This window comes from Drosophila biarmipes, chromosome 3R (assembly GCF_025231255.1).
Source record: "Drosophila biarmipes strain raj3 chromosome 3R, RU_DBia_V1.1, whole genome shotgun sequence".
NCBI classification, from domain to species: Eukaryota; Metazoa; Arthropoda; class Insecta; order Diptera; family Drosophilidae; genus Drosophila; species Drosophila biarmipes.
The window spans coordinates 5,777,392-5,802,762 of NC_066616.1; the positions used below are offsets into that span (position 1 = coordinate 5,777,392).

The following is a 25,371-nucleotide window of genomic DNA, read 5'->3' on the forward strand; positions in this document are numbered from 1 at the left end:
GGAGGGGTTGGGAGGGGGTGTGGGGCCTTCGCCTGAATTACTGTCACCGCAGTGACTAATTTTTATCCTTTTTGTCCGCCAGAAGCTGACTCTTTGTTTTAATTTGCAGCGAATTAAGAAGCCACTGGAGTAAAAGTTGCGGTAACTGTTTAATCGCTTTCGATATGCAGATTTTGGTCTGCGGGGGGTGGCAAATGGGGTGGCGTATGAAAATAAGTGAAAATATGGGCGACAACCGCCGCTGCGGTGACGGGCGGATGAGGATATGGCCACACTTACAAAAATAATATTGTTAAGATGTTTGTTTACCATAATTATTTAAATTATTTTAAAGTGCATCATTGTTTGTATGGCCTTATTTAATAAAAAAATATGAAAACCCACAAATAAAAAAGGAAAAAATTCATTAAAAAGCGAAATACATCAGTTTGACTAATTTGTTGACAGCCGTTGTAACATTTATAATAATAAATTAATTTTGTCTTAATAAAAAACAGCTTTGACCGGGAAAAAAAGGTTCACAGTCTTAATTTTTAATTCTTAAAATTTTCAACGGATGTAAATATTTCAGAAATGTTTTAAATTATTTAGAAAAGAATTTTCTCTTTGTCAGAAAAGTCTTGTTTTGTTTAGAACAGTATTTTGGGAGTAACAAATTATTTTTTTTGTTTGAACTTTGTTTATTTGTATAACACCAACCTTTTTATTTTTAACGGATTCAAATAAATATATTTTCTTTTTGCAGGAAAGTCTTAATTTTGATTAGAATATTAGTTTGGAGTAACAAAATATTTATATATATATATTCTAATTGAATAGCCATATTTTTTTTTAGTGCAGGGAAGACAGTATCCGGGCGGCTTATAACACCAACCTTTATATCAACTTACTATTTTCAACGGATTGAAATAAATATATTTTCTTTGAACATTAATTTTTTTTTAAGATTTATATATATATATGTATAATTTATATATATAATTTAATACACACATTCTTTTTTTAGTGCAGGGAAGACAGTAAACGGCGGCTGATAACACCAACCCCAAACCCGGCAAACTCAGCCGGACGCACGCACCGGATACGGGCTGCGGATGAAGGTGTGGGCGGGTCCGGAGTCCGGAATGCGGGGGTGGAGTGCCTCCCTTTTTTTTAAGTGGAAAAGTGGAAATAAATTAAAAATGGGTGGCATCGTCGTGGCTTCGAGTCTCGAGCGCGTCTGCCACACGACGACAACGCCGCTGCCGGCTTTGGCTCTCGGCTTTTCGGAAGGTAAAACTTTGGATAAAACAGTTGAACTTCAAAATGTGAATTTGATTAGGATATTTGCATAAAATTCTGTTTCTGCGCCAAGTACACACTCCGCTTCACATTCTCCCCGCCCCAAAGGAAGGCCATAAAAATCCCCCGAGCACAAGCGGCGGTTGGCTGGGGATCCGACCTGAGTTGGAGCGTATGTTCGCTGCCGGAAACGGAAGTATATAAGTCAACCTAGATTTGGTTTAGTAGCAGCTCTGCTGATACCAAGGACAAATGGTCTTTCAGTCAGAAACTTGCCGAAAGCCGGGGAAAAGTGCTTTAAGGAGTGCATTACTTAAATTTGTAAAAAAAGTGGTTGGTTCAAGAAACGAGGTTTCAATGCAAAATGTGGGAAATTTAGGTGGCGTTGCACAGTTTTAAAAATTGTTAAGCTATTATTTTTCTACCCTTGCTTAATTTTTCAGCATAGTTATTGACATTTTTAAGAGAGTAGACATCTTACTCCACGGTTTGACCATATCATCGTTTAAACCTCATTATTGTCCTTATGCAATCCTTACGAAACTCTTCCCTATTAACGTCCCTTTATCTCTGGCTTATCCCGCCTTACAAACGCACCCTCCCCGGAGCGTCACAATTAGTCTTGCCCATAACAGCAGCTAATAGTTTCGTAAATAGTTTTGGCCAATATTTACATGAGTTGCCTTCTGCCTCGGCTGCCTGGTGGTTTTGTTCCTTTTGTTTTTTGCTGAAAATATTTGTCTTCAAATGGCCCATTGTCTCTTCCCGCTCTCCCGTCTCTCGCCACACAGCGGGTACACTCGAAGGTATTCGCCATACACTGCGAACCTTTAAAATAAAGTATCTCAACGGGGTGTAAAACTAAGAAGCTAATTTACTACTTATTTTTTTAATTTTTTAAATTGAACTTTCTTTGAATTGCATATTGGGGTGATGTTCTCAGAAGTACCTCTCTTCAGAATTTCTTTAAAAATTAAATTTTTGGAACTCATTTTTCCAAACCCAAAGTCCTTTATAAGGAGTAACATTTTTGGAACACACAATTCTGGCTCTGGACCTTTGCTAGTTGAAAGTCCATAAGAAATTTCTCTAAGTGCACACGCGTCCGCAGTGGTCGACGTCCATCGCTGACGTGCGTCTGTCTCAAGCTCGTCGTCTTCGTCTCCCATCCGCTTTCTGACCATGTCTTTCGTCTGCGTCTGCGTTCGTATCTGACTCCAAGTATCTGAGTATCTGTATCTGCAAATGTATCTGTGTCTCCGCGTTTTTCTCGCTGTCTGCCTTACAAAACGTGTTCATTACAATCCGCTTGCCGTTGCTTCTGCTGCAGCCGCTGCCGCTGCCGCCGATCGGCCAAATGTGTCAGAGCTGAAACGTCATGATTAATGATGCAAACATGTGGGCCCGACTCTGTCCCTGTCTCTAGATTCCCAATCCGGCTGCGAGTCCGGCTACCTCTGCCTCTGCGGCCCGAATACGTTCAGGGGGCAGAGACAAAAACAGCCCGCGGACAGGGCTGGGCATGGGAACGGGAACGGGAACGTTTTATCAAGGTAAATTAGAAGTCGAGACACCCGAAATGTAAACATCGAACTGGGCAGCACTTGGACATTAGGCGAAATTAGAAATTAATCCTGCCGCCGCACCACAGATGGAAATTCTTCCAAGGGAGATGGTGTGGGAAGGTCCCAGCTCGAAGGTCTGAGCGTGGGGAGAGTCTTTTTTCGTCTACTTCTTTTGGGGGCGGAACTTTAGAGGTTAGGCAAAATTAATGGGAAATCCTCATGACTGACAAGTCGGAGTAATAGCTTATACACATATCATAGATGATCTGTAGAAAGAGGCGCTGAGCAAGAAGAGCAATCGAGGAAGTCCCAAATTATATTGCGAGTGGAAAAGGTCAAATTGCAAGAAGGATAATGGTTTAATGTAAAGGAAAACCTTCTATCTAAAGAACCATCATTCTATCAAAGAACCATTCGAACAATAAAATTATTGTTTTGTTTTAATGGAAACACAACGTTTAATAGCTTATGTATTATGAAATAAGGCAAATATAGATATGTATATTTAGCTTACAAAAAACGAATAAAGCGAATAATGTGATGGATAGGTAAACTAGGAAACCCCTTTAAAAATAACCGATAAGCTCTCTGTACTTAGAACCCGAAGTCGCTGGTATGTATGAGCCCTATGTGACACTTGGTGTCATTCCAGCGTGGGTGTTGGTTATGTCCTGTGAAATAAGCCAGCCAATTACAGCACGACAATGCGCTGACCTCAACTCTGCTCCTGCCACTCACACAAGCAACCTCACAGAGTGGTTACCGATTTGTGGCCCAGCAGGAGGTTCAAGGGGTAAGTCCCTGGTAGGGCTGGGGGTAGTAGGGTGGGCCGAGCCTGCGATACAATAATTGCTCTGGGCCAGGGCCTTCGACCGTCGCCAGTCGTCAGTCGACATTGTTGCGGCTTAGCGTGAATTACATACACTTCGAGAAATGATAGATAAGTTTGGGAAAAGCTCCAAGGGAATAAAATGACTTCAAAGAATTATTTGTTAGAGTTTTACCAGGACCAGGACTCATGAATTGGTATACAATTGTTTCTCAAAATCCATGCATTTTAAAATTTTTTTAAATTGTAAGAATTTATTTCAAGATTTTATGATAATAATAAACGACCAAGTCAACCAACATTGTAATTTCTCTCTGGTAGTTGTTCATGTCAAGCTTGTTTCTGAACTTTTCACAGCCTAATTGATCTTATATTGGCAATACCTTTGCAAACAACAAAATATTCAAGCGTGTTAGCTACCATTGAAATCTTTATAATGGATTGAAATTTTTTTAAAACCCACCAATCCAACCCTGTTTCGTGTACAACAGAATTAAAACATTTTTTCAAGCGCAGAATTGAAAAAAAGCGAGGAAAGAAAAAAGCAGACCAGCAAGAACCACTACCACTCGCTATAAAAAGCCGCCATGGCGGTCATTCATTCATACTCGAACAGCAAACAGAGAACAGGGAACGTGGACGGAGAACCCAGGGCATGCAATGGCCAGGTCGGGAACCTGACATGTTCTTTTCGATCAGACAACGACCACCACCAGGCAAAAATTGCTACTCCAGGGGGCTGATCGAACTCGGAGGGGGAGGCGGAGTGTGTCATTGTGGGATTCGGGCCAGTGTGTGTGGAGTACCTCAATCATGTAATTATTTCCTCCGCAACAAAGCCAGAAGAGAGTGAGAGGCTTTCGGAGAGTGGTGGTGTGTGCGCGTGGTGGTTTGGGACAACTTGGACTGGTAGCGTGCTCGTGGCCCTCTCCTTTTGAGCAAACAACGAAAACACGAACAAGATTGGGTACATATATTTCTTAAATTATATATACCCACACACACTCACAGGTATAAAAACATTCGTGTTTTGTTACTCAATTTAATTCAGGTAAAATATGTATTTTCCCTGTCTGCGTTTTTTGTTTTCGGCCGTGTTTGCGCCGTTGTCTTCCCGTCCCCAAAAAACCTAAACTTTGGTCACGAACATGAAAAAGCGACGTTTCCGTTGAACCGTCCCAAAATGGTCGCCGCTTGATTGGCCCTGTTTTTTCTCGGTTTTATGGTTGATTTTCGGCTTACTCTAGATGACTTCGATACACAAAATGGTCGTCGTAGCTTTGAAGATCTTTCCGCAGAAGCGATTTAATTATTTTGCTAAGCAAATTTTCAAGGGAAATTGCCATACAATAATGATTGAAATTCACATTTCGCGCTCTGCGGTTTTGCACACATCCCTGTGGGCTGGACCAAAATTGGTATAATAAGACTTAATCAGGCTGTTGCGGTCTGGCCCTCAAATTACGGGTTCGCCTTGAGGAGTCTCCCACAGCGAATGCAAAATGTTGTCGTTTTTTATAGGTTTAGGCCAATTGGAGAACCTTATGGGTTGTGGTTTTAAGTATTGCGCATTGGGTGAGAAATTGTTTAGCGGTCAGTACTTACTTATCGAGTTATCACCTGAAACGAGAAAGGAAGGAGTTCTAATTAGGAGTGCACTTTAACAGAAAGTATTTTATAAACTAACTTAATATTTTGTTTAAAAAATAATGACCTAATTTAACGTATTTGATTAATTTACCATTCTTTAGACCTTTAAAAATATTGAAGACCTATTTCTTCCTCTTGATATTGATGTAAAAAAGTTATATAAAGACATAATAGATATGAATATATCTATTAACCACCTGGAGATTTTAATGGAGCAAGAATATTTTAACTCTGCCCGCCACTGAAACTTAAAATTCTTACTCGCGGCTTTAATAGGAGCTTAAGCAAAGACATGACCATAAACGGCACACATCGAGATGCACCAGAAAATCGTTAAATGCTTATTGAGGTGTGTAAATATTTTAAGGCTCCATTCACCTGCAAAGTAGCATACTTGACTGCTTCAAAGTAGAGGAGGTCGGCTTAAAATATAGAGACCCCATATTTGTATATCTTTTTTGGTGACAAAGTTGCTCCGGAGTGGCCAACTGTATATAACTACATGATATTGGCTAGGAAACTTTCTTCCCGAAGTTGGCTTGTATCAAGAGTGGAAAATAATTAACCTCAAAGTTCGGCAAGCGGAAGTTTCTCAGCCGGTTTGACATGGTCAACACATGCAGCACGTAACGAGCGGTCAAGTGGCAGTACTTCCTATCCCCACGGTTGCCCAGTTCGCTCCTGGAACCCAACTTCGTAATTGAGAAGTTTCGATGGCAAAAAATAAGCAGGAAATCCCAGCCAGGAAAGTCTCAAGGAAGCGCCGAACTTCTCTCAGAAGTCTATTATTCCGAGGGGAGGAGGTCCCAAGTAAGGGGTTGGATTTCGATGATGATGATGATGGGGAAAGGCAAATAAAATCATGCTGTCGGAAATAATAGCGTCTAGCCTGGAACTTAATTCCTACTGGGTTGGGCTCGGATCCAGTCTGTCCTCCTCACCCTTCCCTTCGCACTGCTGCCAAGTCTATGCAGTTTCATAAGCAATATTTGATATTTTTCGTGCAGCGGCAGCAGCTGCGTGATTAGCAAATATTTTCGTTTGATAATCAGCGAACATTCCCATTTCTATATGCAGCTGATGCGAAGCTCATGAATATGACTGGCACTTTGCGTGGCCGTTTCGGATATTTCAGTTAAAGATGGAACTGGCTTTAATGGGAGGAGCTGCAGTTACGTCCGGTTCAAGCTCATGGGGCCTTTCCGTTTGATTTAGGGAATACATATTTTTTATTCGGGAAATCTCTAGTTTTCTTACTTTTGAAACCGTATCTTATTTTTTGAACAAGCACCATTATTCTTTCGCTCCGTTTGAACTTTTCTTGTTCCCACAAAAGAATTCCCCTTGCTCCCACCTTTAAGTACCCTGTAGACACTTTCTAAGCATTCCCAAAGACCATTACCTAATTGAAAAGAATGTGGTGAGCTATCTATCCATCTGCGAGTACTGTCTCTGTCCGTGAACATTTTGCAGTCTAAAGTTTCGTTTTGCCCGATTCCCGATCCCAGGTCCGATTCAAGGCAACTGCTTGGGGAACTTGGCATTGCCATTGCCATTTCCATCTGGGGGCTGCTCAGGGGCGAATTCGGGCCTGACTGACAGCGAGTAGGTGTGACCGGGCTACTCATTCATTCTGACAGTTTTCCCACCCACTCTCGCAGACGAAACGCAATTTGTTGGATTGTGGGCAGTGCCCCTCGAGCAGAAAAGCACTCAAAAAAATATGAAAATTCGGAGTTCATCCGCTTTGAATCCCTAAATCATACAAAAGTCGAAGGGATATTCAAAGATTCGTAAAAATGTTTACGGAATAAACATCAGGGCCGACCTAAATTTAAGAAAAGACTCACAATGCCTGCAAAGTTAATATTAAAATCATAAAACTGCGAAACGGAAGTATAAATAATAAAATTATTTGTTCACAATAAAAAGTGATTAATTAGTTAATATTTTAATATAGTTAATTCTTTGTTTTAATTAAGCGTTCAGGTTTTGGCTGCTCGAAAAAGTATTACTGAAAAGCAATTAATTTGGTAGTTTACCAAATTAAATTGATGTGGAAACCTCTAGGTATTTCTAAGTCGAGTTCCTAAAATCCTTTTTTTAGAGTGTAAAACACAACCTCAGGTTTGCTTGTGGCGCCAAAAAGCATTTCTCGCAGGTCGCAAGTCGCGTGTCTCTGGCCTTTCATTTCATTTCTTCGCCAGTCTTTCTTTTTTGTTTTTCGGCTCTTGCAACTAATTTTCATTTCCAACAGAGTGCACCTTTCGCCCGCAGTCGAAGGAGGAGGAGGGCCGGGTGGAAATCTTATTAAAAAGTGAACAGAGTGCGATAAAATTGAATTTGCATTCAAAAGCCATTAACCGCAGCAGTCACTCCGCCTGCTATCCCCTTTGCACTTTCTAGAAATTTAAAAAACAAGCGAAGAAAATAGAGCTGGCGAAAGTCCTTGAACTCGGCTTTAATGCGAGGTATACATTTATTTTTCCAAATTCGTTCGAGGCAAAGGAAATCATTATTTTGCGCACATTTCGCTCACAGCTGTTGGCTATAAAAATCTATACGTGATATAGAGATATCAATAATTATTTTATACGGCTCGGCAATAATCATGAGTGTTTTCACTCGGCTGGAAAAATATTATTTTAATTGCATATCAATTTCACGCTCTTCACACCATTCCGCAGTATAGGCCCGCATTCAATCAGCAGCGAAGCAACAAATTGTTCGAAAAGCCATTTGGCCAATGATCTGAACGATGCGTTTATAATAATCACCACCCACCGCTCACCTGCCGCGCACTCCCCCTTTTTGGCCCACCTTCGGCCACCCATTTCGAATTAAAGCCAAGCGATTCGGGGCCATTATAAAGCCCAGGGAACCATGTTGCCCGACTCCACTCCCCACGATTTCCATCTCCCTCGAGCTTTGTGTGTTCGCCTCTATTGGTTCATAATTGTCCCACTTATTGTTATTTTTATGGCATATTACATCCAGCACGTTCGGCCCGTTCTGTTCCACTTATGTGACCTGTGTACGAATTTCAATTAATAACTCGAAAAGAGTTGTAGCCACCAAAAATAATCTGCATTTGTGTACAATCGTGTTTCGAGTGCTCAATAATTCCAGTTTATTCGGCACGTCTGACCAGCCGCAAAAAAGATACAAATATTTTGGAAATGAATAGTTTCGACTTTTTTGAGCCTGTTTCAACTTGACAACATTTCATAGGGAGATGACTCCAGCAAATCAGTTGTTTAATAGTATTTTTAAGTACAGTGATGTCCACCCTCTAAAAAGTTCGCCTGAAAATCAATCCTCATCCAATTTCAGTAGAATCCATCGATCACCAGCCGAGCAGATTGACATAATTATTGGTCCGTTGTATTGCTGCGCTCATCGCATGTCAATTAAAATCACGATTTTCAATGCAAATCAATCAGGGACTTGGACTTAACTGCGTTCAGGAGTTAAGTCAACCACCGAACAACAATTGATGTATTGCCCAACGGACTTTGCCAGACATGAGGCGATCGAAAAGGTGGAGAGTGGATGAGATTTACTTTTTTGGCAAACATGTCACCGTTTACAGATGACAAATTCATTTTTAACACGACACAAAAGTGAAAACCAACTGGGAAAATATGTTTTCATGTGTGTGGAGAAAAGCTCGCAATGGGACCTTGCAAGGCAGATTTCCCAGAGAGTCGCTTATGCGGTCTGTCTGACATTTGCTGTGCCGCCCTCTCGGACAATCTTTGAGTTCTTCGGACGTAACATATGCACCTCCCGTATCTCACTCTGCGATAGATGGCAAATACAAAATTAAAGATTCGCCTTTAGTCTGCCTTAAACGGGAGCTTAGCCCAAAAAAGGTCAAGTCCAAAATGATGGATGATGCTGTGACACTCGCTCACTCTCGCAGCCTCCCAACCCATGTCGATACATATATAGAGAAGCATCCCCAAGTGACATCCTTGGCTCTCTCCGCCCTGCGTCGCTTTTTGGGGTTGCAAGTGCGCCGTGGCTCGCAGATACTGCAGTCCTTATCACAGGTAGCTAACTTAATATCCGCTTTAAAAATATCCCATAACTTTCGCTATCTCGCCGCTCATCGCATAAATAATAACTGCTAACAGGGCCCAACAAGCCACAAATTAAAAACTACAAGCCGCACTAGAAAGGATGGGAAGTTCTTGAAAATTTACGAGCACCGGAATCACGTGTCAACCACGCGCGTTCTCGGTCTCAGTTTCAGTTTCAGCTCTGTCCAACCCCCAACTCCGCACCCAAACCCAAACCCAAGCCCAAGCCGAACCCAACCCAATCGAGTCCTATCCCGAGGACGAACCCCTCCCAGCCCAGGCGTTTCCGCAGCTGTAGATATGATGCATGACTCGGCGGAAAGCGGTGTCGTTGTCGCTGTTCCTGCCAGTCGTCCTCAAGGATTCACGTTCACGTGCTAAGCGTATGCGAATTTAAATCTGTTTGCCGCTGCCGCCGAATTTGAATACATCCTCGAGCAGGAGCAGCAGCAGCAGCAGGAGCAGGAACGGAAGAAATCCCGTGGCCCTGCCGCTCGCCGTTTGAATATAAAACACAGGGGAAGTCAACAGCCGATGACAAACAGAAAATCCATTTTCACACAAACATTAGTTTTATTTAAATCACACTCGCATCGAGGGTTACAGGGGTTAACCGGGGTCGGGCTATCATGTGAGTGTGTGGATGTGATTCCCTGCGTCCTTGTTGACTTTTCACGCTCCTTTAAATGCCGTTAAATGTGAAAGCCTCGGCGAGCCTCGGTAACATTAATCAAAAAATTTGAACATGTAGGTGGATTTTTAAATAAATTATTGTCCTTGATATTAATACTGAGTGTTGACAGCAATGATCTCGCCATTAGCAGATTAGGAAAATAGAAGCAACAGGAAATTATTTTAGGCATACCCGTTTTTAAAAAAAATTTAAATATATTGGAACGTAGTAATTTGAGAAGTCTTGATGTGAATGTGTAAATATGCAGTTAGGCAGTGAAGTGGTAAAATAGACAGTTTCGGAATGCGCATAAAGAACTAATAGTGCACTTAATACAGGTCTCTTAAGCTTTTAGAAAATATAAAAACCGAGAAGGTACTGGGCCTGCATGCTTATGCAACTCACCGGAGCGCAACTCAGAAGTCGGAATCAGTAGCCGGCAATCGGCCCGTGCGTGATGATAATTTATGACATTTTCGCTGTCTGGCTGGGCTTAGTTTTACATTTTTACAGTCATTTGTCTTTGGCAACACCCTCGACTGAACCTGGCTAGTAATTACTGCAGTTGGCCCGGCTTATTGATAAGTAAAACTGTGTTTTATGCAAAAACTCGGTAATTTATTAATTTATTATAGTTGTTGGGGGCAACCCCCTCGGCGGCCAATCGACCCCCCAGCGACTTCAGTGAAGTGGAATGCATGGCGATTACCTCCGGGCTGAGTTACGGAAACAAATAGGTGTACTTCGCCTACTTATGATAGCACTAATGCCCACAACTTAGCCCGGACTTCGAGATAAAGTCGCAAACAAGCGATTTTTATGGCCGAAAATCCAATTCAAATGTTTACAAATCGTTTAAACTGGGAGCTCGGCTGATGAGCAGGAGGGCTCTCTAAAAAAGACATAAAAATAAATCGCGTACAAATTGAAAATAATTTCGGATCTGATTTTCTCCTGGTAAGCGGGAAACCGGACAGAGATGTCTCCAGCGAAATTGCGGACAGGCGGGTCAACCACCACGGGCGGTGGGGTGGAGTCCCTTCCCCTCCCATCCATTCCATTCCACTAAGTACACAAGAATGGAGCGTAAAAAATTTTTATCGTCGCGGTTTTTACGGAATGTGATCCGCGGCGATTAAGTGCGCGGCTTTTGTGTCATTGTCATGCCGTCGTCCTGGCTAAAAAGGGGGCGGGGAGCCGGGGCTTCTGAAGGGGCGGCTCCGGCGGTCTATTTGCAGGGAGTCCTGGAGTCCTAGTCCTCTGCCCAGAACCCTCTGTAATGTATTCAAATTTTCCAAGGCGAGGCCAGAGTGTCAGTGCATTCATTTCATAAAATGCTTTTCTCTCTCCCACTTTCCCCCATTTCCCACTTTTTTCTTCTTCCAGCTTTTTTTAATTTAATCGCGGGCAAATATTTTCATTTTTACTGAAACGCTTTTAGCTAAATGAGTGGAAATAAAATTAAATCGATATTGGTTAACGTCAAAGTTTTTAGGGGAAACCTCAAATGACCAATTTGGGGAGTAAATTAAAGGAATCCTGCTGTGAGTTGGGAAACGTCCCAATGCAGGAAATTGATTCGCTTAAACGACTGTTTGGACCATAATCCATGTTTCTATGACTTTGTAAATTAAATGTTATATCCGCTAGTTGGTTCTGGCTGTTGGTTATGCAGCTAGATTTCTGACATTTTTGTTTCAAATGCACAGTCTAACTCTCCTTATGACTTACCTAGATGCCAGAAGAAACCCCTCGACATTAAGGCTTATAATTCCCTGATAAATCTGCGGGACCCTTTCGCCTTTAAAAATAATGACAAATCAGTTTGCAGATAAAACCGCCGAAAAAGCACCCAAAGTTGTGGTGAAAAATAATAATCTTAAAATTTACGTCGGCCAGCCGCCGGCTCAAGCTTAACTAATTGTAACAGATTTTTTTACAGTCACGTTGGAAAGGGAAAGGCCGGAAAAGGCGAAAGAAAAATATGGAAAAACCCTCTGGGGCGTAAACGTCTGCCTGGCATTATCCTGGCTGCGGCTGGCCAATTAGAACCCTTTGTTTGTCTTGGCCAAGACGCCGTGCACTTATCTCCATAATAAAGTCGTAACAATTAATTGAGCGACCCGAAAACGGGCCACCTTACCCAAAAGCTTCAAGTCCTTGAAAGGAGCCTTTTCTTTGGCCCTGGAATTTTTCATCGTTTGACGCGTAATTAGTGCTTAAAAATTATTTGATGAGCGCCAATTAATTTAATGCCCGGCGACATGATTCCTTTTTGGAGGCACTTATCTACGGGGAGTTTTCTGGTTTAATGGACTTTAGCTCTGGCTTGGCCCGGATAAGAGCTAAGTAAAATGATTTTGGTAGTTTGCTTAAATACTGTTCATGGATTCTTTGATTTTTTTGCTAAAACATCTAATTTTTGGCCTAAAACATTCTCAGCTTGTAAAATACAGTTTGTCGGATTTTCTTAAAAGCTGCAAAAGTCTATTAATGTCAACCACATAAATAGGGATTTCAATAACAAAATAAATTTTCTAAGAATAAACTCACATGAGATGTGACTGAGAACATTTTCGATTTTCCTTTAGCAATCTGCATAGCTCGAACACTTCTACAGAGGAATATTTTCCTTCCCCATTTTTCGCACTCGTGCCGAATTCGTTTTGAATGAATTCAACTGTAAAGGTTAAAATTATAAATGTGCAAATGACTCATCATAAATAAAATTAATAAAAGGCACCGCGAACCTGGCCCTGTCCTCCGCTTCTTTCTGACCCTGGCAGACTTTGAGACCTTCATTGAGAAAAAGTACAACGCATCAACATAAATATTATGATAAATGGTTTGTTATAATCGTAATCCTCGGGGGGTAAGTTTCGAGTCGTGCCGCACGCATTTTTTATGCTCTTCCGCCCCCACCTCCGCCCACGAATCGTCCAGGAGCAGGATGAACTGCTTCAGTTCTCAATGGAGCAACATATGGTCGCGGGGTGGATGGTGCAGATGGCGCTTCGAATGGATTGCCGCCTCTCGATAGCCGGGCCAGCGAAGTCAAATGGCTTTTTATTAGTTTACCCCCAAAGCCTCCATTCGGTGAAAGTATCTCACTCTCCTGGCGAGATCCGTTCGCATATCTCGCAGATACTTGAGGAGCGCGAACATGTTGCTCGACAATTACAAACTTTTCTTGCAGTTCATTACGCCTAATTAACACTTGATGCTGAGCGGAAATTTTATTGCTCCCACTTTGTGTGCATGTAAACAGGCTAACAAAACAATTTCTGAGGAGAAATTCCTATTCCCATCCTGCGAAGGGACTAAGGCCGAAATGCGCGCCACACATTAAAATTCAGGATGTGTTGCAAACAATTTGCGGCAAACAATGGGGGTTTGTGGGGAAAGGGGGTGCTGCAAGGATACAAACGGGTGCTTCAACCAGGAAGACGTATTTCGAAATATAGTCTTAAACGTCCTGACTTAACAGGCCTCATTGTTAAAACTGAAATGTATAATAATAAAAAAACAATTGATTATAATTGAAATGAAAATATTACCATTAAGGTATTGAGAATAATTAAATATTGGTTTGAGATATTCTTACTATGCTTTAAGGATAAGTTCCTTTATTAATTATACATCGTATAACATTTAAAATAGTTAACCTCTTACCAAGAGCAATTCTTAAATGCTCTCATTGACCCAAATGCGATCTTTAGCTAACCAATACGCATTTCCCATTCACAGATCCGCCGACCTCAGAATCATTTAGATCGGTTACCTCTTGACAAGGAATTAATTTGACAACGTTAACAAATTAAACTGTTAAACCAACACAAACACCCTGGCCCTGTTCGCACACTGAGACAAACAAATGGTCGACGGACGGACATTTACAACATCATTTGTAATCCATATCGCTCAGCATGTCGTCCCTTCGTCGTTCGACCCGGGAGTATATATAGCTATACATGTGTAGTGAGTTTGGGCGTGGGGAAGATGTATTGACCCTTCAACGGCGCTTCGGAATGCTTCACGCTATTTATTGGCTCACTTTCACTCCGGGAAACCAGAGGCAAGTCGAGACCCGGTCCCGGACCCGGAGAAAGATTCCCCCTCTGGGGAATCCCTTGACGGTTCCATTTGCCACTCTGCACTGGCCACGTGTTGGGATTTGGCGGTTAAACACACTCTTTCACACACTTTCCAGGGGATTAGTCCTGCTCATTTGTCAACAGGATGTGCGGTTGCTGAGTGTGGTCAATATTAATTGACAATGTATTAGTTTAAGTCAGCGCACACTCTGCCACGACCATTTGCGGGTCTCTTAATAATGGCTTATTTGTTTTCCGGAATTTGAATTGGGAACTTGAGTCTTAGTTGTACTAAGATTATTTGAAAGGGATAGGGCCAACCAATAACTTGATTATGCTAAGGGATCTATAAGGTTATTCTCTAACTTCACTTAATAAAATTGGATAGACAGGTCCTAAATTATATTGATTATTTAAAATGTTAATATTTTTTATGCTTTGAAACTGAAAGTATTTCTTATAGAACATCAACTTTTCAACTTGGCTGGGCCGTCCGTGGACTTGTGTACGATTTAAATGATAAATTGAAACCCCCTTTTTCCGTGTTGCAGTATTCTTTCCCTGCAAGCCAGTCGGTTTCGTGTGTCCCCCTGCAAGTGAACGGGGAATGGCGAATGGGAGGCAGTGGTTTAAAATGGTGCAGCAGCGGACACGAAATTCGTATTTTCTGTGCTGCAACATCGCCAGAGGCCCAAAGGCCTGCAATTGCAACGTGCAACACGGCATTGCCTCGGCTACACTGCCCCCTCGATCGAAGGCAAAAAAGGGGGACAGGAAAAAATATTTTGACAAATGAAGCCAAATAACAGGTTGCAATCGCTCTGAGGAAAGGGGCTCGGGTTTTGGGCAAGTCGGACAGGAAAACGTATGGTCGGACAACCTTGATACCTCATTTATTTTAAGTGCGGCTGCCTCGATCCCTGGCCAGCTGTAGTTTTCTTTATTTTCTGTATTTTTTACTCTCCGCGTCGCCTTTTTGTATTTCTTGCGCAAATGAAATCGACACATTCGACTCGAGTCGAAGCGAAGGGAAATAAATGAAACATTTCCAGCGAGCTCCGCTTTGCTCTCGAAAATTGTTACAAATGATCGCAAATAACAGATCTTTGCCGGCACAGAGCGAGCTGTCCATCAAAGGAGCCGAACCCTCTCGGTGCGTGATCGAGTGGCCGAGGCAAAGGCATCGGGATCGGGATTGGGATTGCGGACCTAGAGTTCTGGGCCCTGGCTTTCTGGACGGGAAGTGACGAAGGCGCCGCCATGCTGCGCCTCATTTGATGCAAGGTAAATTGCATTGATTTCTTGATTAATGACAGTTTCGTATTTCACTGTCTGCACGGCGAGAAAAAGTGGTGCAGGAGCGTTTCAGCGAACAAACCTCAGTTGGATAACATCCGTAACCTCTGGGAAACACCAAATTGAATTAAATTTCATGAAGAAAAAATGACTTCTGGTTGCTGTCTGACTATAAACCAATTTTAAAGAGCTGAATGAATCTTAAATAAATAAACTACTATAACTAGAGCGTTCTTTGCTAATCTCTGATCTTAAATATTGGTAGAGGCCATTTACTCATAAACATGAATAGATTTTTCGTTTCTGTTTTCGAAATGGAATCTTGATTTTTCCAGTGTAATTGGTTTCTGGACTCACCCTGGTTGTTATTGCTGCTGCTCTTGCGGGATGTCTTCTTCTCCTTCATCCAGGGATACTCCGGCACCGAGTCCATTCCATCCGGCGTTTGAGGGACAACGCCGACCGGATATCCGACTCCGACTCCGACCCCGACCCCGACATTGACATTAACGTTGACGCCCACTCCCCCGATGGCGCCCGCCCCAACAGGTGTTCCGATTTTGGGACTCTCCGGACTCAGGTGGTTGAGGAACTCGGCCATCGACGGCTGCGAGTTGATGAATCCGCCCTCGGAGGCTGCCATCCAATAGGCCGTGTCCGCGGTCCGCTTATCACAGTTCGGGGCCATCTTGTTGACCATCAGTACCGCCGGCACCGGTGGCGCCCCCTGCTGGCCGATACCAGGCTGTCCGACACCCACTCCCACTCCAGCACCACCCACCACGCCCGCACCATCGCAGCCACCCACTGGCAGGGACGTCTGGCCAGTTTGCACCTGCAGCGGGTTCAGCGGCGATTCAGATTTTATTTGCGTTCCCATCGGGGTGGTGTCTAGGGTGCTGCAGACCTCTTGCATGGCTAGGGTTTATCTTTTCTAGGTTAAGTTATTCTCTCTTGCAATTCCGGAGTGCCTTAGATATACCTCAGCTTGGGTACCTGCAACAGCAAACACATTTTTGGTGTTTTAATACATTGTTTGTAGTACGGAAGTATATTGAATTAAATTGAAAATAAACGTTTGCCATTGTTTAAAAAACCTTACAAAATGTTTAAAGAGTCAATGGTATTATTTCAAAGAAGGCATAGAAAATCAATCAACTGAAATCACAAAATTCCAAATAATGGAAGTCGATTCCTCTTATCGTGCCGACAATATATTTCAAATAATTAAAATAATAACTATATATGTAAGTGCAGAAATAAATTTGTGTTCTATAATTGTACATTTTCAATCTTTCTATAAAATAAAATTTTTGTGCTTATTTATCAGTTTATCACATTTACAACTTTAAAAATTTAAATAAAATGTTTTTCTGGAAGAGAATTCGTCCATTTTTAAAAATTGAAATTCATAAAACATTCACCTATTATAAAGTTTATACATTTGTCAAAGTGGTTCAAATGAGTCTTCCGAGAAAAAAAGGTATTGATTTTAAAATTATAATTACTTTTTATAAAATGGAATTGGATAACACCGATCTTGATCTTGTAGATAAAAGGCTTTAAGTTTTGCTTATGTTAAATTTTTCATCACATCTTGGACTAAGCTGATTTGCAAATTAATATTTAGTCGTTCAATAGATTAAATTATTAATTATATAATTCCAATATTTTATAAGGATAACTTTGTTATTGCTTAGAAAAAAAACTTTTAAAAATTTCAAATTTAAGCTATTGAAAGCCTTTGTTAAAAAGTATTTCATATTTTCACTCCTAAAAGGTGAAGCTAGGATACAGAATACTTAAAAACTTTTCAAGTGGTAGACATTGATTTAAACTAGAGCCACTCCCATTACAATTTGTATTTTTCCATCAAAAAAGGTTTGAGTTTTTGTCATATTGTTATTGTCATAACTTCTGTGCCGTAATTTTGTATTTCCAAATTTAAATATAATCGAGAGTTAGCCCCGTAAATCACAAAAAATTTTATACGCTTAGTTATCATATAGCTAAAACGCAAGTTTAAAACGTTGACCGAGTGTAACAGTTGACAATTTGTGTATACCTAACCATGCTCTGTATTTCAAAAGAATGTATTGAAACTGTTTGTGTTTTTGCATCAATAAGTCAAATAGGAAGCACTTCTTTTTTCAGACAAAACAAAAATAAATTAAAGCAAAAACCAAGTCGTACCATGATAATTGATCGTCTATTGATCACTGTATTCCATATTTGTCTTCGAGTTAATAGATAACAATGCGTTCTTTTTCTAAATTTCACCAGTATCACTTGGGTCACGGTTTTCACTGTTGTCTGCACTTGTCCGCAGAATCCCTTTGTTTTTGTTTGTAGCTTCTTTAACCGGCACAACTTTCGCGATGCGGGTTTTGCGTAGAACTTAGTGTGTCAGGGCTTATCTGTGGGCCGCGAGAAGAGGCGACAACCGCGACGACACGAGGGAGCCCAGATCGTAGTACAAGTATGGCCACCGTTGTGTTTGCTCAACCGTCAAGTGCTGTGTGGGGCTGGTTTCTCGCTTTTCAGGTCGACACACACCTTTTGGCAGCCATGGCGACGCGAAAGGCCAACACAACCGACGAACTACGGCGATAACGGCTATAGTGCAAGTACGCGCTGTGCCGCGGTGCGTATGCGTGATGTGCGGACTGTGGAGAGTTTGTAGAGTCGCGGCGATCGCTGCAATGGCCACACAGCCACACGAACACGCTCAGTGCTGCAGTTCGTCTGCGATGGCTCTCCCCTCGCACTCACACACAAGTGGGCACTGGCTGTCCCTCTCTGGCAGCCGAGAGGTGCGCAGAACCGGTTTTCCAGGGGTTCCCAAGTGGTTCTTTTCGAATGCACTGAGTTGTGGTCAAACTGGCTGTTTCATATTCGAACAATATTATTTTTCAGTTTTTTAATTTTTCGAGGAGTTTAATTAGTTTATTAATATTTTTAAGTCTTGGCCACAGAACGGTTTCAGCGCGAGGGCGAGGCAGAGCGCTTCTGGGGAGCTTCGTGCGGTTCCCGAGCTAGAGAGCAGCCAACAACCATTCCATCCAATAGCACCGAACGCACTGACCTGGGATTTTGGGAGCACCCGCAAGGAGTGGCCTAAGCGACAGCCACCGCATCCATCACGCTTTTGCCGCGCGGCACATGCGCGGTGCCCTCTGGAAACTGGTTCCCACTACCCGCTGTGCCGGGGGTGGAGTTCGCGCACAAGTCTCCGGCCCTGCGATTGGCCGGCGTCTCTCGCCAGCTGCATGTGTGTGTGGCCCGCGTACCCTGTGTCTTGGCCCGTCATTTCCGCAGCGTTTTCTTGCCTCACTCGCTTTTTCCACTTCCAACGCGAACGTGTTGCTTGTGACGGAATTTATTTGGTTTTTGTTGCCAACGCATTCCGCAGCAGCGGAAAAAATGGGCTGAAAAAGCCACAGAAGCGGGTTTCTTCTCGCTCTCCGGCTTTTTTGGCTTTCGGGTATTTTTGACATTCCGCTTTGCTCATCGCTCTTTTTGTTTTGGGCGCCTCTTCTTCTCTCGGCCAGCCATCACGCTGTCAATCTTGTGGCATTGCTTTTTGCCTTCGCCGCTTTTCGCTCTCTTTTTGCCCCATTCTCCGCTTCCAATCCACTCCGGGCAGTCGGCGGCAAGAGTCCGTAATTATGTGTGGATCTTGATGCACACGGGTGTCACTACAGGTGTAAAAGTATTGCCACATTTGCCACTGCACAGGGGAGATTCGGGAGGCAGGGCTGATAAAGAGGGCTAGAAATCTGAAACATTTGGAAAGGCATCTATGGGTAAATTAAATTCGTATGATACTAACAGCTGTAACCGTTTATATAAAACCGGGCCATTTCTGAAAAACATAAAGATGGACAACAAAATATTTAAAATGCCACACAAAATGGCATAAGTTGGAGAATGAGTATTTTGTTAAAACTAAAGAACTTTTCAAAACAAATTTTTTGTATATTTTTTAGGTTTTTTTTTTAATCATATTTTACTCTTTTCCATAAAAATATAGGCAAAATTATTTTTGAAAAATTCTTTTTGCAGTTACTGTTCTTTTTGTTTTAAGAAACTTTTTGCATCAATAATTTTAAGTTTTCAAGACGAGGAGAAAAGCTAGAAAATAGATTTTACACATAAATGTCCTTTGCAATAATTACTGAATGGGTTTTTGTATCATTCCAACCTTTCGATTAATACCAAAGTTTTCATGAAGTAAGTTATGAGTATATTAAACTTTTGTTTTGTCAAATTACTTATGTCCGCGATTGAATGTCATCCAAATTGATCGATATTTCAATACATGCACCGCCACCAATTCTTGTTAGATTGGCGTACAAGTTTGTAAAAAAAATGTAATTTTTATAAAATATTTTTTATTTCCACAAAAATAGGTAACTAATTATTAAATAGCAATCAAAAACATGCTCTTAAACTAACATTATAATACAATTCAGTAACATCTACATTGGTATTCACTCTCATCATGAGAGATTCCTTTTACGCGCAAAAGTCCAATAAATTTTGAATAAAGTCATAGCCAACATCCAGGATATCTTCCGATGATGGGGAACCAGAAGCAGAACTATTAGAGTCCCAGCAGAAGTTCGGTACCATTGGTTGATTCGGGGTGCAAGTGTAGCTACCTGAGTTTGGCTCTATAACATATCCTGTTGAAGGAATAGTGGCCTCAAGATCCGACCAACAACTCGCCAAATTGGAATCTAACTCATTAAAAGCCATCTGGGGAAGATCCATTGGAGCGGGACAGAAGTCATTGAGGTAGTCGTAGGCTTGGTAGGGTGGTGTGATAAGTCCCTCTTCTTTGATAAAGGGAGCATTCTGCGGCAGGTGATGGGTTTCCATATTTGTGCTTGCATATTGGAGGAGGCGCTCTACAATCTGTTCGTTCTCCAGAAGATCTTCACTTGATTGGAAAGTAGTGGAATTAGAAGAGGTCAGAGGCTCATTGATAGCTTTCTTATTGGCCAACTTCTTGAGCTTCATCCGACGATTTTGGAACCAGATCTTAACCTGCCTTTCAGTAAGTCCCAAACGTTGAGAAATCTCGATTCGCCTCGTCCGGGCCAAGTATTTATTTAAATGGAACTCCCTTTCAAGTTCAATGAGCTGATGACTGGTGAATGCAGTGCGGGCTCTCTTTGATTTCTCGGAGGTCCTTGTTCCAGCTAAGGGAACTGCGTCTAGGTTTAGGTCAAGGCAGGGATGCATCTGAAAATAACAAGAAAATTCAGGAAGTTGGTTAGTCTAAGGCTAAATACAACATTACAGTGTAACCCACCTCAAAGTCACTGATTGAGCAATTGTCCACAAAGTAACTTTCGGCGTCAATGTTGAACATTTTTCCTGGAGAGCGTTTGTCGTTTGCCACTGTTCGCGTTGAGTTGAGTTTTTTAACTAGATGCTTGTGAAGCAGGCTCATTTGCTTATATACCTCAGACACCTCAGGCACCGGATCGGATTGGTTCCTACCTGTCCCGCCTTCGACACTTCTCGGTTACAGACGGCTGGTCTGGTTGGTAGATGTCGCGACTTTTCGAGCCTGGCTCCGAATCCAGGCAACGTCCAGGCTCCAGAGCATGCGACACTTTTCTGGGCCGCGTCCCACGGCGGCGTGAGCCCTGGCTCCGTCTCGCATTAAGGTGACCTAAAATATCGAATGCTCTAGAGGATTGTATTGCAAGGAACGGAAAAACTACAACAGGAGCCTAGACAACCAAATTATTTATTGTAAAACAAACAAATTACAACACTTACAATTGGTATTGTAAAAAATAATATTATTATTAAAATTTCATTTATTTATTTATTATTACTCTTATAATACAATTATATATTTCAGAAGTTAGTTAATAACCTAATGAAATAGATCTTGATTTGAGTAGGTAGTACAGCTCTGCCCAGCTTTAGCCTAAGGCAACGAAGACCCCAATCCCCCGACCAGGTAGCTATCGGCCATGAACGGGAAAGATGTTGGTTTTCCCCGGGGTTTTCCACACTAGTTATGAATATCTACGGGTTGAGTTACCTGCCCAGCGAAGGAAGAGCGATCCAATCCGACCCTGATCCTCGGTCGTAAAAAGAGTGTCACTTCAAACTAATCCAATCACCCGCCATAAAATCCTCTACATCCTCCGGGCTACGTGCTATATAGCACAGATTTACGATCCAGGCTTATGTAAACTAAATCAGGTTTCTCTAGGAGAGAAGCACAGGCTCGACTAAAACCAAATCTCTTAAACGAGATCGCGGTCCTGATAATCCAAAAAACTTGGTCGTAGCACTAGTGTTTAAGTAATAGCATAAATTAAAGTACTTTTAGAAAATATTACATTTAAAACTACTTGTAACAGTTGCTGAAGATAGAAGAGTTTAACAACTTACTTAAATATCTTAAAACTAATGTAGATTTATTGTAAGGTGTTTGACAGCAACTCGTTGGTGCAGTATAATAATTTTAAATTAAATTTAAATATTACGACTTCGATTTTACATGTACAGGATGATTGCTTTACAAACCTGACATAAAAACGATCGGAACGTTATAAGGAAATTTTTATAATTTACGACAAAATTAGTACCTACTGCGTAATCAAAAATGTTAATTGTTATTATTTTTACTAAACATTTATATCATAAAAACTAAAATTAAGAACCTCTTTTCATTTATTTTAAAGCTTTCTTTGCATGCTTTAGATATGAAGCCAACATACAAGCCATTTGGTCGAACAATTTTGTGGTCACGACGACAGGCTCCTCTTTCTCCTTAGTGAGCTCAGATAAATTGGTGTCATCACATCATAAAGTGATTTCCAGCATATTGAAATTTTCTCCAGCTTTTCCGTCTCGGCCAGCGTGTTGTGTCACATGGAAAGGAGATGAGGACACTGGGATCATATTAGATTTGCCATGTTTTGTGAACAATATTTCATCGTCAGCTGTCACAGAGTCGTGTCTTTTTCTTAGTTATTTGATTATGCCAATAATAGAAACTTGTAGAATTTCATTATCGATAAAGTTTTGCTGTCACTGGAGTATGTGGATATATTTTAGAAACAAATTGGGTAGCAAATGAATAAAGTTGAAGATGTGAAATGAATATAAAGGCTGGCCTTCAATGGTTATTACATCCTATAAATATACTTATTTTCGGATGCGTTGCCATGACCGGAATAGATCTTATCCTGATCAGCTCTCGCTTAATGTGTTTCTAATTGAAATATTTTCACTCTATTGGTTGACATAAAATGCCGATAAAGAGTTGTAAAAACATTCCGTGAATTGCGGAAAACAATTGATTGATGCGCTATGTTTATATATATTTAGACTTTTCCTATTGTTCAGATGTAATAAAACGGGGCATAACTGTCAGATAATTGCGGTAAATGGAAGGGATTAATGAGTGGATAAGAATTTTGTGCCTACTCAGTGGGGCGATTCATTTGGAATTCCCTTATGGCGCCCTCTGCCCCCCGAGCCACCCACACCCACCCAAGAACAAGATGCAACTACCGCAACAACCGTGACAAGTACAACATTTGTGTCGCCCGCCTCGGCTTCAATCTGTCGCCCTCCGCCTGTGCCACGCAACCTTTGACACGCATAAATGGAACAGTCAACCCCCGGTTCATGCTCCACCCCATGATATCCCCCTGCTTCCGGATCTGCACTGAGAAAAAGATTCCCAAAAGATCCTCATTTCTTATCTTAATCTATTTTAAAATGGTGGAATTATTTCGAGTTATTTGTGTGCTATAACTTTTGATAAAGTTGGTTTATCCCATTTAAAAAAGACTTCTTCTCGGTTTTTCGGCATCATTGCTTATAAACATATTTTATCGCCCACTCGTAGATAGTCCAAAAAATTTATTAATCGTCCACATCCCCAATAATCAATTTGGATATGAAAGGGCATTTCTTATATTGATTATAAGCTAAGAAATATACTCTTGTTTAACTTGTGTCTCAAAAAACTGTTTCTTATTTTTGAATTATTTCGGAATAACTGAATAAGAGTTAGTGATTTTATTATTTATTTTGTATAACTTTCCAGAACAAGAATGTAAATTAGCTTAAAAAAATATATATAATTTATGAGGAATTCCCCTAAAAAGTATTTGGTTGAGTGTTCAGACATGCCAATGCCGAGTGTCAGCTCCTCGCAGCACGGTCTCCGGACTGCTGTCCTGGCCCGAAACCCGGACCCGGCACAAACAAAGATCGCAATTTGACTCTACACCACGGAGCTGTCAGCTGGCAGAGAGTGAAGGAAGATTGATTACCGCCATCGAATTGTTTGCCTTCATCCAGGGTGGTTGCAGCGGCGGACGGGGAGCCAGAGGATGTGCCTGTGTGCCTGACTTCGATTGAATGGCATCGGAACGGAATCGAAAGAGTTGAGCCACCAAACACGATACTCCTGCTGTCATATGTAAACACCACTTGAAGTCTTTGCGGGAATAGGGAAAGGGTTGCGTTTTAAAACGCAGACGAGGGTGCTCTTGCTTAAAGCTCTAAGTAAGCTGGGTAATCAGGTTGGGTAATAATTTTGTCAGAAGAAAATTACACAGTGTATAGGGGCTAGATGAATTGCTGTTGAATACAGACATATTTAGACTTTTTTCTTTTCAAGAAAACAGGTTTTTAACATTTTTAGAAACCCAGAATTGTTCATCACCAATCCCCAAATTTTATTTAAGCTTTTCCAGGAAATCATCAATGAACTCCATCTGCTTCGAATTGAATTTGCGCGCATACTTAACACAGTTCTCAAAATTGAACTCGTCGTTGAGGCCTTTGTAGGCCATGGCGCGATACATCCAGGCCCTCAGATTCTTCTCGTCCAACTTGTTCAGAACGAAATCGCAGTCGACTATGCCTCGTTTGAATTTGCCCGCCCTGCAAGGAAGGAAGAGGATCTATCAGAAGGAATTTCTACAATTCGTATTTATTTTTCTCACTTGATGAAGCAGAGGGCTCGATTTATGTAGAGGATATGACTGTCTCGGATATTTTCAATGGCTTCGGTGTACATCTTCATTGCGGCGTCATAGTTGCCCCTTCGATACTCAGCGTTGCCCAACCTGAATGGAAAGTAAAGTAAATTAAGGCTTAATAACTTAAAATTACTTACTTTCGGAAGTTTTGGGCCACTCTCTCTCTTTCTAATCGGGCTTTCGATCGTTGATCGAGATCCATTTCGACCTGACGCATAAACGGAAATCGATCCTTACTTCGATCCAGACGGCTGAAAGTTCTGGTCTTTGATTTTTCTCGGGAAGCAGTATCTTCAGTTGCAGAAATAACAGGGGGATCATTTGTCCGGGCGGTGATTATAAAGTTTTCCTCTGTTATAAGAGATGGTTTCGTATCCTTCTTATCTTTTTCTTGCAGGTCGTCTTCATCTCTGTAATCCATGAGCATGATTTATTTCATAAGGCCTTGTTATTATGGTACTTACTCCTTCGGCACTTGAAGGCTTTCAAGCAACTTGACCACTTCTTCAACTGTTGATTCCGAATCCAAAAAGCGCTCATCGATTTGCGGGTGCTGCAAGGAATACATGTTCCCAAATATTAAATAATGACCGCCTGACTCAAATAAATATTTGTTTTTGATTTGACCCTTGTGGAGTGTTGTTTACCAGCTGGGCAAACAAATCGCGTGGCAACTTGGGGTTGCACTATTTACTGCCCATAACCAACTGGTTGCCAAGCAATATTGTCAAAACCAAAAGTGTTCATAGTCATTGGAGCAACTATCGATAGGATCGGAGGCAAAATGGTTTTAAGACTTATAAATTTAATAATATATTTTTTATCAATTGTTAATTTATTATTAATAACTGCTGTGATTTTAA

General features: G+C 41.5%; 3 protein-coding genes across 5 annotated transcripts in view; all 3 read right to left on the minus strand.

The window, feature by feature from the left end:
* Window positions 1-18,568, minus strand: part of LOC108027380 (homeotic protein proboscipedia) — a 34,079-nt gene extending 15,511 nt beyond the window's left edge. For 2 of the 3 annotated variants that reach the window (XM_017098812.3, XM_017098811.3), the window contains exons 1-3: window positions 17,667-18,567; window positions 15,831-16,469; window positions 5,281-5,295 (exon numbers count right to left, since the gene is read on the minus strand). In XM_017098812.3, coding sequence (XP_016954301.1) covers window positions 5,281-5,295; window positions 15,831-16,389 — 574 coding nt within the window. In that variant the 5' untranslated portion in view covers window positions 16,390-16,469; window positions 17,667-18,567. Of the gene's footprint in view, window positions 1-5,280; window positions 5,296-15,830; window positions 16,470-17,666 lie in introns of all 3 variants that reach the window. The other variant, XM_044090984.2, reaches the window with a different exon arrangement.
* Window positions 18,569-19,991: 1,423 nt separating this feature from the next.
* LOC108027018 (protein zerknuellt 2) lies at window positions 19,992-20,877 on the minus strand. Its single transcript, XM_017098214.3, has 2 exons — window positions 20,794-20,877; window positions 19,992-20,723 (listed from the first exon to the last, which is right to left on the minus strand). Exons 1-2 carry the CDS (start codon window positions 20,851-20,853, stop codon window positions 19,992-19,994), a joined length of 792 nt encoding a protein of 263 aa, XP_016953703.3. The 5' UTR covers window positions 20,854-20,877.
* A 3,325-nt stretch (window positions 20,878-24,202) lies between these two features.
* On the minus strand, window positions 24,203-25,144 carry LOC108027133 (tetratricopeptide repeat protein 12). Its single transcript, XM_017098351.3, has 4 exons — window positions 24,973-25,144; window positions 24,646-24,918; window positions 24,473-24,595; window positions 24,203-24,410 (listed from the first exon to the last, which is right to left on the minus strand). The coding sequence occupies exons 1-4, from the start codon at window positions 25,074-25,076 to the stop codon at window positions 24,203-24,205; spliced, it is 708 nt and encodes a 235-aa protein (XP_016953840.1). The 5' UTR covers window positions 25,077-25,144.
* Window positions 25,145-25,371: the final 227 nt, after the last annotated feature.